Here is a 14,723-nt window from a genome sequence, read left to right as displayed (position 1 = left end):
TGGTTTTAGGCCTATTGGGCTAAGATGGGATTCGAAACCCTAATTAGGGTTTAGAAAACCCTAATATTGGATTTATGGGTTTGGACTTATTGGGACCCACTTTTGGGCCATTGGAATGGAATTGTGTGATTAAGCCCAATCACACCATATGACTTATTTAGAAGAATGATGGACTTAATGGATTAAGTCCTTAATGGCTTAAGTCCTTAATGGGTTAAGTGAGAAACACTTAACCCTAATCGTCATTTTATGTGAAACCCTAATTTCACTTGGGTGTATTGTTGGACCTTTTATTGGGCCTTGATGATTGGGTTATTAATGGGCCATCCAAGATCAGACAAATGGGCTGGAATGATTAATGGGCTTTGGGGTAAGGTCCATATGAGGAGTTGCGCCCAATTTGGAAAATTGGGCCATAGATGGGTCATAGTGGGGCCTTAAGGATTATATGATATTGGGCCATTAGAAGGTCAAATGTTGGACTGGACTTTTGGTTGGGCCTTGGTAAGACCTTATATAGGTTTGGGCCCAATTTGGAAAATTGGGCCATATGTTGGGCTTTGAGTCCTAGTCGACTTTGGGCCTATGAATTGGGCCTTGGGCTTGAATAAGCCAAGCTAGGGGTAATGTAGTAATTACCCAAAGCATGTACTTATGGTTATGTAGTGGAACCCAATTATTAATTGGGTAATGTTTTGATATTGACAGATCGGGAATCTGTCATCCAGCAGCTAGGGTTGAGTCTGTGGGACTTCAGCAGTGTGGGATTGAGTCTGCGGGACGTCAGCAGTGTGAGGTGAGTTACCTTCCAGTAGGGGTGGGTCTAAGGCCACAATGCCGGCCCACCAACAGGGGTAGTTGGTAGATAATTGTCTTTGTGACAATTATATTGGTATGATATGTTTGTGAGATATGCTTATGTGATATGCTATGTGTGTTAATGGTAGTAGCAGGGAATAGTTTTTCCCTGACTCAGTCATTAGGACCGAAGGGTAGGTCAGTACCCCAGATATGCCTGACTGTATGGTTATATCCTGTTATTGTATGATAGTGGTAGGGGTGAAATAGTCCCCGGTTACCGGTTGAAAGATACCGATGGCAGATACCAGTTGAAAGATACCGATGACAGTTACCGGTTGGAAGATACCGAAGGGGTATACAAAACCCATGCAATGCTTATCTGTATGTTTATGATACGTTAGTATGTGATCAGTATGTTATGATGTTAGTATGTGATCAGTATATCATGTTGTTGGTATGTGATCAGTATGTTTATGATGTTAGTATGTGATATGTATGGTTATGATACATTATTATGTGATAGTGGTAGGGGTGAAATAGTCCCCGGTTACCGGTTGAAAGATACCGATGGCGGATACCGGTTGAAAGATACCGATGTCGGATACCGGTTGAAAGATACCGATGGCAGTTACCGGTTGAAAGATACCGATGACAGTTACCGGTTGGAAGATACCGAAGGGGTATACAGAACCCATGCAATGCTTATCTGTATGTTTATGATACGTTAGTATGTGATCAGTATGTTATGATGTTAGTATGTGATCAGTATATCATGTTGTTAGTATGTGATTAGTATGTGATCTGTATGGTTATGATACATTATTATGTGATAGTGGTAGAGGTGAAATAGTTCCCGGTTACCGGTTGAAATCCACCGATGTTGAATACCGGTTGAAAGATACCGATGGCGGTTACCGGTTGAAAGATACCGATGGCGGTTATGTGGTATGTGGTATGATGGGGGAACTCACTAAGCTTCGTGCTTACGGTTTACAGTTTTGGTTTCAGGTGCTTTGTTTTCAAAGGAAAGGAGCCGGCTCGATCGCAGCGCATCACACTATGTTTTCCGCACGCGAGATCCTTGGGATTACACTCTGATATGGTTTCATGATATTATATTTGGTTATTAACACTTTGGTTTTGACATGAGACATTATTATGAATGTTTTTATACTAATGGTTTTATGGAATAACTTATTTAAAAAATGAAATTTTTGGCCTTGAATTTTGGGATGTTACAGATTTAATGCAGATTTACCGAATTTCCAACAACAATGGAAAACGATAAACACAAAGTGAATAATGAGAAACCGAAAGAAATCCCAAAGAAAGAGAGAGAGAGAGAGAGAGAGAGAGAGAGAGCGACCGATACGATTTAGGTGCACGACACATCGGTCGCTGGTGCTAGGCTAGGCTAGGCACACACATAGGCTTGACCCATTCCTTTGATCCACTAAATCCTTTGAAGCCCTATCAAGAGAAATGATATATAAACTCACTAAAGGTTTCTCCCCCACCAATATGGGATAAAAGAAACTTGCCAACTTGCAAGATTGCGTCTATAATTTCCAACACAAAGAAATGACCACAACTAAGTATTAAAGCAGTCAGCAGTAGTAACACTCATGAGAAAACTCAAACCTCAATTACCCAACCCCTCTCGGTCGTTACATTCCACCAATTCCACCATGTCCTACAATTCTCTACAACCATCACCCAACCTCTTCTTACATGGCCTTTCTTTCCAGCAAAGTGTTTGATAATATGCCTAAGAGAAATTTTCTTCCCTGGACTACGATTATTAGGTGTTATGCTCGATCAGGGAAGGTAGATACCACGTTTTAAATGTATAAATATATGCAATGTGGATGAATTAAACCAAGTTCAACCACCATATTAGCCATGCTTTCAGGTATTTCAGAAAATACTCATGTCCAGTCTTTTCATGCTTCTGCAATCTGCTACGGGTTTGGTTGTGATTTGGTTTTAGCCAACTATTTACTAATTTTGTATGAGAAATATTGAAGAGTCATGAAGCTAAAAGCTTGTTTAAATCAATGGATAATTGAGATATTATCTCTTGGAATTCTTTGATTTCTACTTATGCTTTGATATGTTAAATAAATCTCACAACTTTTATCTAGAATGCTTGTTAGTGGATTAGACCCTGCTTTGGTTCATTAGTTTCTGCTGCTACGAGACATGGCAAACTCCAAATGGGGAAGTTGGTGCATACGAAAATATTCATAAGTGGTTTTGAAATATATTTCCAACTTAATATATTACTTATAACCATGTATCTTAAGTTTAGAGACTTAATAAACGCCTATTGAATAATTGAATCAACTCCATATAAAGACATGATTTTATAGACTGCAGTGATCTTTGGGCTTTTATGGATGAATGTCGATATAAGTCATTGTTATTATTCCATAAGATGTTAATTTCACATGTAATGCCATCCACCACAACCGTAGCTTGTGTTCTCTATAGCTTATGCCCAATTGCCAGTTGGGATCGTTACTTCTAGGAACCTTAGTCCCTGGGCATATATTAAGGAAAATATTAAGAAAAAAAGTTATTCTAGATATTGCTACCCAAAATTATCTCGTTACGTTGTACGAAAAATATGGCCTACTAAATCAAAATTGTGCTCTTTTCGGAATAATTAACCATAAAGATGTTGTCCCATGGTTGCAGGCTATGCACAAAAGTGGTGAATTATCTAAGTCGTTATATATTTTTAATGAAATCGATACACAAGTTTGTGGTTGTAACCAATGTTTAAAAAACCGGTTTGAACCGGCCGGTCGAACCGGTTGGACCGGGAACCGGGAGAGGGAGCGGTTCAACTATCACCGGTTTTACATTGATTTCTGAACCGGATTGAACAGGCCGGTTTTTAGAAAAACCGGTTGAACCGGTCAAAATAAACCGGTTGAAACGGTTAAACCGAATAAAAACACATGAAAAAAGAATCATTTACATAATAAACTTTGGTGATTTTTTTCAAATCTATTTAGTTTTCTCTAAATAAAAACATACGGTAACTGTTATTCTTTTGATGTGTTTGTATTCATCAAAAACTATATTTCGTTTCGGTATTATACTTTATTTTCTTTTTGACGTATATGGATTGATGTAAGACACTAAAACTTATGGTTATGTGTTATTTTAATGTATTTGGATTCATCTACAACTTATTTTTATGAGTATTTTTAATGTTTGAACTTGTAAATATCAAATTCATAATTTCTATATGTATGTATGTGTAGGAAAATAGAAAAAAAACATGAAAAATATAGAAACCGGTTCACCCGGCAGTTGAACCGGTTAAACCGGGAACCGGTCACCATACCGGTTCAATTAAAAAACCGGTTTTTAAAACATTGGTTGTAACTTGTTCGTGGGTCCCTTTTAATTGATACCATTTTGGAATTGTGGATATATATTTTAAAATAATAATTTAGGTAAATATAATATTTTGAAAGTTTATATAAGATATAAATGATATTTTAAATTGTATTTATTAGAGGGGTATATAGTCAATTGATAAAAATAAAGATTAAAAATATTAAAAATAAGGATTTATGTAAATATGATATTTTGAAAGTTTATTAAGAATAAATATTATATTTAAAAATTAGAATGAATAAATATGATATTTTAATGTTTAAATAAGATAAAAAAAATCATATAATTATATTTTATACATAGTATCAAATTATACAACTAAAATTAACAGGAGAGGGTGTATATAGGGTTTTGGAGAGTTTGTTGAAGGAGTGTCAGACCATTTGAGACAGCTGCTTTGAGCTTTTGATGAGTGGTTTGTTAAGTGTTCTTAAAAGCATAGAAGGCATCCACCTGAGGTAAATGTCAGGCGCTGAATGTGAAGAAGAAGTCGACCCAACGGAAGACGAAGAAGAAGATGAAGAAACGGTGATAGGGTTAGGATCTTACAAAGGAAAAGTTCGAATGGTGAGAGGAGATCCCTCCGATGAGATGATGTTGCTTTGGGGACTTCAGCAGCCAACGTTCTCTAAACCCAATGCTTTTGTCGCTCAGTCTTCTCTCAACCTCTCCCTTGATGCTTGCGGACGTTGTCTCTCCATTTCTCAGTCCCCTTCTTCACTGGTCAGTTGCTCCTGGATCTTGATCTCAATTACAATCTCTTACAGCATTCATATGATTTTATCTATTTGGAAGTATGGATTTTTTCAGAAAATTGAAACAATTCCTGATGGTTCATAAGAATTTAAATATCTTCCCTAACTTTCAAACTAAAACCCTAAACCCTAAAACCCTTTACTATGTACCATTCTCTTATTATGTAATTTTGGAGTCAAATGTTATAATTTACCTGTAACTCAAATATTTCGATTCTCACAATAACTAATTGATCTTTTGAGCAGTTTCATCTTTTTTTGTACTTTAAGTTTTATTCAGGTTTTAATCCAAATTCCAATTTAATGATGTGTAGCAAAAAGCCCAATTTCATAAACTTGCAAGTAGTTTGTTTAAAATACCATTAAGGGGCGTTTGATTCTCCAACTTCACGGGGTTTGGCTGGAATTGGAATTAAATTCCATTCCAATCCATTGTTTGGTTGCAAATGAGTGTGGAGTTGAATTCTGTTAAGATTCACAAAACAATTCAGCTGAGGAATGTCAACATTCCATCCTACAACCCTTGGAATTCAATTCCTAACATTTCCTCTTTGTTAAAAATACTCACATACCCTTTTATCCCCTCTTCTCTCCATCTGTTTTCCCTCTTCTCATTCACGAATTCTATTCCATTTTCTGCCAATCAAATGCGTGATAGAATTCAATTCCTTCATATTTAAAGTCCTTCAAGTTCCAGTTTATATGTACAATGTTGTAATAGGAAGAAATGAAAATAAGATGCTATAGATTATATCATTGTAATAAACAAATCGATCAAAATATGTTGCTATTTCTTGCATGCAACCCTATAAATAATGTATTCCTAATAAGCAATATAAAAAATGTATGTAAGAATTCTATAATATTCATTAAGTCATGATTTTTCAAAGTGCAATGTCTTAATAAGCAATATAAAAATGTAAGTAAGAATTCTATAAAAAAAAAACAAATAAATCAAAGTATATTGCTATTTCTTGGATGCATGGGTAACTTTTGTTACACTGATTGGTATATTCCAGGGTGTTCCTGGAGTAACTGGATCAGTTATGTGGGACAGTGGAATTGTTTTAGGGAAATTTTTGGAGAATGCAGTGGAAACAGGATTACTTGTTCTTCAAGGCAAGAAAGTTGTTGAATTAGGTGCAGGATGTGGCTTAGTTGGGTAAGAAATAGCAACATACTTTTGTTCATTTTTTTATTATATTCTTTTGTCTGTTATAACATTATACATTGAAAAATGGGTAAATGACACAAAAGACACTATGTTTTCACTTTTTTTCGATTTTGACACTGCATTATTTATCGTTCTAACATCACATTTTCCAGTATTGTTCAATTTTTCACCATTTCACTAGGACCCTCTCAGTTTGTCATCAGAGTTGGAAAATACGATGTTAAAATAAAAAATAAATAAATAAATAAATAAATAAATAAAAAGTGAAAACATAGAACAAAAATTGGAAAATGCAGTGTCATAATTGAAAAAAGTGAATACATAGTGTCTTTTGTGCCATTTACCCTTGAAGAATCTACCCAAATGTTGCAGTTTTTAACCAATTACAACTGCGTTGGTTTTTCAAAGTATAATGTCTTAATAAGATTTAGGGTTAATCTTATAAAAGACCTTTTATTTTGTGTTTTTTTTTTCCAGATTAAACCTTGACTTTATTTTTTTTTTTCATGAAAAAGACCTTGCATTTTTTTTCGTTTTTTCCAATCTGGCCCTTTTAGTCATTTTTCTCCAAAAAAAAGTTGTAAAATGTGAGTGTTTTATCAGGAAAATCTAAAAAAGTTGAGGATTTATTTGGAAACATTTAGAAGGTTGAGGGTTCTTTTCGGAAAAAAAAGACAAAGTTAATGGTTTTTTCGGGAAAAATGAAAAAATATAAGGTCTTTTTCATGAAAAAATAAAGATGACATGATAGATTCTTTTTTTCCCGAAAAAGTCCTCAACTTTGTGTTTTTTTCATTTTTCTGAAAAAGCCCTCAACTTTGTATTTTTTCCCAAATAAACCCTCAACTTTTTTAGTTTTTCTCGAAAAAACCCTCACATTTTACAAATTCTTTTGGAAAAAAATGACTAAAAGGGCCGGATCGAAAAAATGAAAAAAAATACAAAGTCTTTTTCCAGCAAAAAAAAATAAAATTTGAGGTTTAATCCGGAAAAAACACAAAATATAAGGTCTTTTTTGAGATTAACCCTTTTTAACCAATTACAATTGCATTGATTTTTCAAAGTACAATGTTTTAATAAGATTTAACAAAACAATGAATGTATAATGCTATAATCAGATATATTTTTTGAAGTACAATGCCTTAATAAGAAAAACAATTGAAAATAAAAAAGGCTATAATAGGAAGAAATGAAAATTGGATTCGATAATACAAAATAAATGTAAGTAGATTGCCCTTTTTGAAAGTAGAGTGTTCTCATATTGTGTTTTCAGATGTATTGCAGCTCTTTTAGGTTCTGAAGTTATTCTTACAGATATGCCAGATAGACTAAGGCTTCTAAAAAAGAATGTTGAAGATAATTTATATGGAGATGTGAGGGGTTGTGCAACAGTTAATGAGCTTACATGGGGAGATCATGCTGACTCAGCATTGGTGGAACCTTTACCTGATTTTGGTAATATCTCTTTCCTTAAATAGCAATATACAAATTTGATGCCACATAGGATAAGGATACTCACATGTATAACATGTTGCTGACATGGCTGTTATTTTATGAATACAGTGATAGGATCAGATGTGATCTATAGTGAAGAAGCAGTAACAGATTTGTTAGACACCCTACTAGAACTCAGTGGGACCCAAACAACAATTATTTTGGCTGGAGAACTTCGAAATGGTAATAACATTATTTCTATCACACTTTGTATTTGTCTATTTGAATTCAGACATTAAAGATATATGAGATTTGAAGCTTTCTTTTTTGGTTGTGTAACAGATGCTATCCTTGAATACTTCATGGAAGTAGCAATGGAGGATTTCATCATTGGGCGTGTAGATCAAGAAGGTTGGCATCCGGATTATAGAAGTCCACGTGTTGCTATGTATGTAATGGTTAAGAAGTCGATGCCATAGTGATGAATTGTTTTTGATTCATAACATATAGTGTGTTGTGCTTATTTTTTTTTTGTTCATGAATTTTGTTTTCTTTAAGAGATTCAAGAAAGCACATATGTTGATCTTTGGTAGTTTGTAGATTATCGGGGGCTTTTTATGCTTGTTTAGACTGTTATAACAGTTTTCTTTTGAGTAGAAATTACAATAGTAAAATTGTAATGCGACACATTTTACATGACAATGGAGAAAAAATGTCGTATGTGATGGAGAAAGAAGATATGGAGGAAACCATGGTGAGTGTATTTAATCAGCCATTTCAACTAGAGAAAAAATTAATATCACTAGGCTTAGGAATGTTACAACACAACCCTTGAATGTGTTAAATTGAGTGTATTATGATAGAATATGGGTTTGTATGTTTAAAATGATGTTTATGTGCAAAATCATGAAGGCTTAAAAGTTTTAAGGGAAAGATGCAAAAGTTGAATCATCTAGAACATGTAAAATGGGCTGAAGGTTTCTCAAAACACCTGCGCTAAGAGCCTAAGACTGGTATTATGTTACTCGGAAATCCTGAAACATTACATAAATAAGCAAAATATTTTAAAAAAATTGCACTCTAAGTATAAGATATTTCAGCACCATTTATGTAATGCTCTCTTCAAGAAAACTATTTTTGTAATTTCGTTATTAAATCAGGACCATTGCTATAAATATTTCTTACAAAGAAACCATTTCTATAATGTCGTTATTACACAGGTATCATTTGTGTAATATCGCTATTACATAAGGACCATTTTTATAATAGTTACTGTAATTATTGAAATTAAAAACTACATGAACATATCTATAGTTGTTGAAACAAAAAACTACATGACCAAAATTGTAATTAATACAAATTTAAAAAATATAGGGACTAAAACTATAGTCATCTAAAATAAACTACAAGGACCAAAACTGTTATAAACTATAGGGATTGAAATCGCAAATTTGGTCCCTGCAGTTTAACAAAAGTGCAATTTCAGACCAATTTTTTTTTCACACACGGATGGTCCAAAACTGAAACTTCGATGCAGAATTGGTCCCTCGAAATTTTGAATGCACTTGAAAAGACTATTTTGCACTCCCGATTTTCTTTTTTTGTAATATTCTGTTTCTTGTCATTTCTTATTTCAAGGCCATGGGTCGGAAGTCAATTGTGTAAAGGCTCTGGGCCTTAAGAAGGTAATGTTTAGACTTTTGGATGGAGGCAATGATGGATGCGAAATCTTAACCTTTGAATTGTGTTTTGGGTCAAAAGGTAGAAAAAGGAAAGTCATAAGTCGGGGTCTTGCATGAAATATGGATTTTTGTTCGAGAAGTTGTTAGTCCAAGATATCTAGATAACATTGTGGGGCTCTTCAATACCTTTCCGTGGATATAGAGATCGTCGAAAACGGAGTTGGAACGAAGAAGTTATGACCATTAGAAGCTAGGAAGGTTTTGGGTTAAGCCGAGTACGTTGGGCGTACGGGGTGTACGCTCGGCATACTAGACAAGGCTGATCGCGGAGGATCAACCTGGTACGCTGGGCGTACACGATCAGAAACCAAACCCTAATTTTGGGGTTTTGAGCCCTATTTAAGCTTTTTAACTCCCCCAAACCCTTATTATTTTTAGCTTCCACCTCTCCAACGTCCTCCTTGAAATCCAAACCCTAGCTTGAGCTTTGTGAGCTAAAGAAGGTGTTTTTGAGTGCTTTGGAGTGTTCTTGGTGTATCTTGGAGAAGAAGGATCTCATTAGAGAAGTGTTGGTTGCATTGGAGTTTGCAGATCCAAACTTTGTTCACCTTGATCTTTCTTCTAGAGGTATAAAGCTTGAATCTTGATGATACATTTGTTAGATCTAGTTATTTTTGGGTGTTATGATCTTTTGGTCACTTTAGTGCATAAATTTTAGATCTTGAAAGTTTGTGACCTTGTTATGGATAAAGTTGGAAACTTTATCCATCTAAACATCACATTGATTCAGATATGAAGGTTGGAGACTTGGACTTAACAGATTAAGTTGAGAAAGATGCACTTTTGTTCCCTTTGAGACTTAAAGACTAGATCTTGGTTGTTTGGACCATATTAATGGGTAAAGTTAGAAACTTTATCCATTATGGAGCTATTAGGAACCATAAAAATGTGATCTTGGTCCTTATATCCCTTCCATGCAAGAATTGTGATGTCTTAATGGATTAATAAGTTAGGGTTTTAGCTTTTGGACCTTTTCTAGCCATGGAAAGTCATAAAGGTGGAAACTTTATGACTTAAGTCGATGCTTTGAGTCTAGATTTGGGCTCTGGACAAAAGACCTTAAAGGATTAAGTGCTTAATGAAGGACTGGGATCAGGCCGCGTACGCTGGGCGTACTCAGCAGCCTTGGACTTTAACTTCCGCTAACCGTTGAATTTTAACCAAGTTTAACCTTGGGTCAAACTTGAGGATTTTAGGATATTAATTAAGATTCTATCTGGTTCTGGTGTTAGTGGATTCACAGGTGCAAGCTGTACAAAAAAGGGATCGTATCGCAGTGTTTTAGAGTTCTTCGATTTAGGTGAGTTTTACTCACTGTACATGGGGTTGAAGGCACCAATGTCGACCTGTCACACCCCCGAACCAGACGGCGGAAATGTCCGGGGGCTCGTGTGACTAACAATTGAATAATCATCACAATGAATATACGTGAAACATAACACATTCATCACCAACATTACATAATACAACTAGCGTTGTTCACATCAAGTACATTGTTAAAATACATAAGTTCAAATTGTTAAAAATACGATAAGTGCTGTTACATAAAACAAAACCATACACACTTTCAAATCTTCCAGCTTAACGATTACCTGAGAATACAAGTTATTTTGAAAACGGTCAACATATATAATGTTGGTGAGTTCATAAGTATGGTTGAATAAAAGCCTTGTATCTTTCGTAAAAACCCAGAAAATCCGATATTTTCTGTAAAATGTCTGAAAAAGTTGTGCAAATAAAATATATAATGCATGTGTGAATTTCATAGTTGTGATATATATATATATATATATATATATATATATATATATATATATATATATATGTTTGTAATTTAGATTTCCTTGTGTTGTAAGTAAGCGATTGTTGAGTAGTGATTATTTCCCCAGAAAATCTGATATTTTCTGATTTAAAATAATGTCGAGGTTCTTGTATCGTTAAATAAATTGTTTTGTATTGACACCATCGAAGAAATTATCTTCGAAGTATTAATATTTTGGTATAGAATCCTAACATGAGCCGTTATAATCATACATGGTAATGACTAGGTTGTTTGTCTTGACATTTTTCCAAATGCCGGGATTTGCTCAAGGTTTTGTCGCCCTAGACTGGCCTAGTCTAGCTGTAGCGAGCAGCTAAGGCGTGGGGGGGGGGGGGGTCACCTCGTATAGATCTATACACAAACTCTCGCTCTCCCTCCAGGAGACTCTGATTATAACTACAAGCTACGACTATACACTCAAGGTGCCAACCGACACGTCTCACTAGATTTTCAACCTTTCGTACTTTGATTAATGTTTACGTGTATTTTATGCGTTATCCATCCAAGGTCCAATTATAAGTATACAAAGTTCAATAGTTATGTGAAAGTATAGTTAAATTTACTAAGCATATGAATCTTAGTCCAAGCCCAATTAGCATGTAAATGGGTCACAAAAGCCCGATAAACATGTCATGGTAGATATTGGGCTCAATATACACCTGAATGGGCCCTTAAGGCCCATTGGCCACGGAAGATGAATATTAGGCCCAATAAAATTTTTAACGATATATTCCGTCCATTCGTATTGTTTCGTTGTTTATTTTAGCTCGTGGTTTAACGAACTTATTATAAAAAGTCTCATTTTCCTTAAAACAACATTTTTGGTCCAAAGCCTCAAATTTTCAATTAAGGCCCAAAGTTTTGTAAAAATGACATTTTAGTCTTATAGTTTGTAAAAATTTGCAACTTTGTCCCAAATGTCTAGAAATTCACGGTTTTAGTTCAAAAGTATGTATTTTGACATTTAAGACCTATTTTTGCAGAAAAGTGCATTTTCAGCCCTTGGTTTGTAAAAATTTACACTTTCGGCCCAATTTTGGAAAAGTTTACATTTTTGGTCCAATTTGAAAATAAATGTTATTTTCACCCCTAAATTTGGTTTATTTACATTTATGACCCAAATTTTACTCAAATAACATTTCTAATCCCAAAAACTTCATTTTTTTTCGCAATTTTTGGGCCCAACCCGTGAGGCCCAAAAGTTTTGGCCCATTAAGCTTAAGTTTGCAGTTTTGGCCCTTTTTAAAGTATGTTTAACATAAAAATACCTTTTTATACATATAGGACCTGTTTGGTCCCTATAAAAACATAAATGTCACTTTTTTCCCTTATCTTTTGTTTTCTTGACAATTTTGGCCCTTAACAAAGTTTTTGCCTTAAATTTTGCATCTTAGACATATAACACTTTTAACTTGATAGTTTGATATATAAGGTGTCTTGGTTCATGGATCTTAACTCAATGTTACTTAAGAAGTCATGATTTGTCAAGATCTAACATGTTTTTACAACATAATCTAAGAAATCACACAAGACATGCATATAACACATAGATATACACATTTTACTTGCATTCTCCCCCAAAAATCATGTAAAAACCAAAAAAAAGGGGGTATGAACTCACCTTAGCTTGATGTTTCGGTTTTTGAAGAAGAATGGAAAGAGATGAAGTGATTTTCGGCCCTAGCAAACTTCCTTTGAGTAGTTTTCGAACTTAGGGGCTTCTAATGAGTTAGAACATGAAAGAAGGTTATGTAAGAAAAGATTTTTAGCATTAAGATGGATAATATGTGTTTATATATAATAAAAACTTACCAAGAAGTTGAAACCTTGAAGATTACTCTTGAAGCACAAACAAAACCTTAAGATGTTTGATGAAAGAAGAGGATGATTTTAGAGATGTTTGGAGAGGATTTGTTTTGAGTGTGTGTGTGTGTGTTTTGGCTCTTGGCCGAGAGTAGAAGAAGAGAGAGGAGAGAGTGGTGAGGTGACTAGCATGGGAATATGAGAGACCATGCCTTGATACATGGTGTGTATTATGGAGGTGGCACCTCCAAAGTCAACCCCCCCTTCCATTACATTTTTCATTTTTTTTATTGATGATGGGCCGAGGGTTCTTGGCTAGGAGAAAGGGTGGAGTAGTTTGGGCCTTGACTTGCCTTTATTCGAGATCATGAGGCCCAATGATTACTTTTCGGCCCAATGGGCTCATTAGATAGCTCACAACCCATTTTGAAAGAAAAAGGGAGTTTATGGCCTATTAGGGCAAATTAATTCATTAATGGCCCAATAAGGCCCATTAAGGGTAAACTAATTTGTTTTGGACCCAAAATGGCCCAAAAGGCTAAGTTTTATGGAAGTGGGTCCAATTAGAATCCAAATAGGGTTTCAAAGCCCAAAATGGTTGATTTGGATGCTTATTGGCCCATTAGGCCCAATAAGGAAACCGTAGTCCAATATGGACTTAAACCATGGATCGTAGGGCTTCAGACTCTTTGATGAACATGAATGGTGAATCTAAATAAGCATTGAGTGAGATTTGCTTAGAGTATATGTTTTACAATAGTTGAATGGTTACACAGGAATAGAATTTCCTAGCTAAAATGCCAGTTGTGACATCAGCCCCCCGTTAGAGGGAATTTCGTCCCGAAATTCTTTTGAAGACTAGGTTTGTAAAGGGAAAAATAACTGAGGGTACTTCTGCTTCATCTGGTCTTCGTGTTCCCACGTGAATTTCGGTCCACATTTAGCGCTCCATCGAACCTTCACAATCGGGATGCGACTTTGCTTTGTACGCTTCACCTCCCTATCCATAATCTCGACTGGTTCTTCGACGAACAGGAGATTCTCGTTTATTTCAATCTCTTCCAAAGGAACGATAAGGGTTTCACCTGATAGACACTTTTTCAGATTCGAGACAGGTAGCTGCAGCTTGTAAGCCACTAGACCAATTCGGGCAAGAATCTCGAACGGTCCAATGTACCGCGGGTTCAATTTTCCTCGTTTCCCAAAGCGAATCATTCCTTTCCAAGGAGAGACCTTTAACAACATGTGATCCCCGACTTGAAATTCTAATGGCTTTTGCCGCTTGTCAGCATAGCTTTTCTGTCGGTCTCGCGATACTTAAAGTCGAGCTTTGATTTGGACTATCCTTTCGGTCGTCTCACGGATGATTTCGGGTCCTGTAAGAGCACTGGCTGGCGATTGCCCTTTTGCTAGTTGAGTGTCACCCACCTCGGCCCAGCATAGGGGTGATCTATATTTACGACGATAGAGAGCCTCGAAGGGAGCAACCTTGATGCTCGTGTGATAACTGTTGTTATAAGAGAATTCGATTAGAGGCAAGTGGGCATCCCATGATTTGCCGAAATCAATCACGCAAGCTCGGAGCATATCCTCGAGTTTCTGGATGATACGCTCACTCTAACCATCCGTCTGTGGGTGGTAGGCGGTGCTCATATCTAGCTGTGTTCCCATTGCCTTCTGAAGAGATTGCCAGAATCTTGAAGTAAGTCTGCTATCTCGATCCGAGATAATAGATACTGGCACTCCATGGAGTTTCACAACTTCCTTAAGGTAGATTC

The 14,723-nt window shown here is 35.5% G+C and overlaps 1 protein-coding gene across 1 annotated transcript; it reads left to right on the top strand.

Moving 5' to 3' along the window:
- The first annotated feature begins 4,552 nt into the window (after positions 1-4,552).
- LOC145167383 (S-adenosyl-L-methionine-dependent methyltransferases superfamily protein) lies at positions 4,553-8,170 on the top strand. Its single transcript, XM_079086577.1, has 5 exons — positions 4,553-4,938; positions 5,990-6,132; positions 7,418-7,599; positions 7,708-7,821; positions 7,921-8,170. Exons 1-5 carry the CDS (start codon positions 4,678-4,680, stop codon positions 8,055-8,057), a joined length of 837 nt encoding a protein of 278 aa, XP_078942703.1. The 5' UTR covers positions 4,553-4,677; the 3' UTR covers positions 8,058-8,170.
- The last annotated feature ends 6,553 nt before the right edge of the window (positions 8,171-14,723 follow it).

Source organism: Lactuca virosa, chromosome 3, assembly GCF_052849685.1.
Source record: "Lactuca virosa cultivar CGN04683 chromosome 3, Lactuca_virosa_CGN04683_v6, whole genome shotgun sequence".
NCBI lineage: Eukaryota > Viridiplantae > Streptophyta > Magnoliopsida > Asterales > Asteraceae > Lactuca > Lactuca virosa.
The sequence above is the reverse complement of the archived record's forward strand: the minus strand, read 5'-3'. Positions and strand labels throughout refer to the sequence as shown.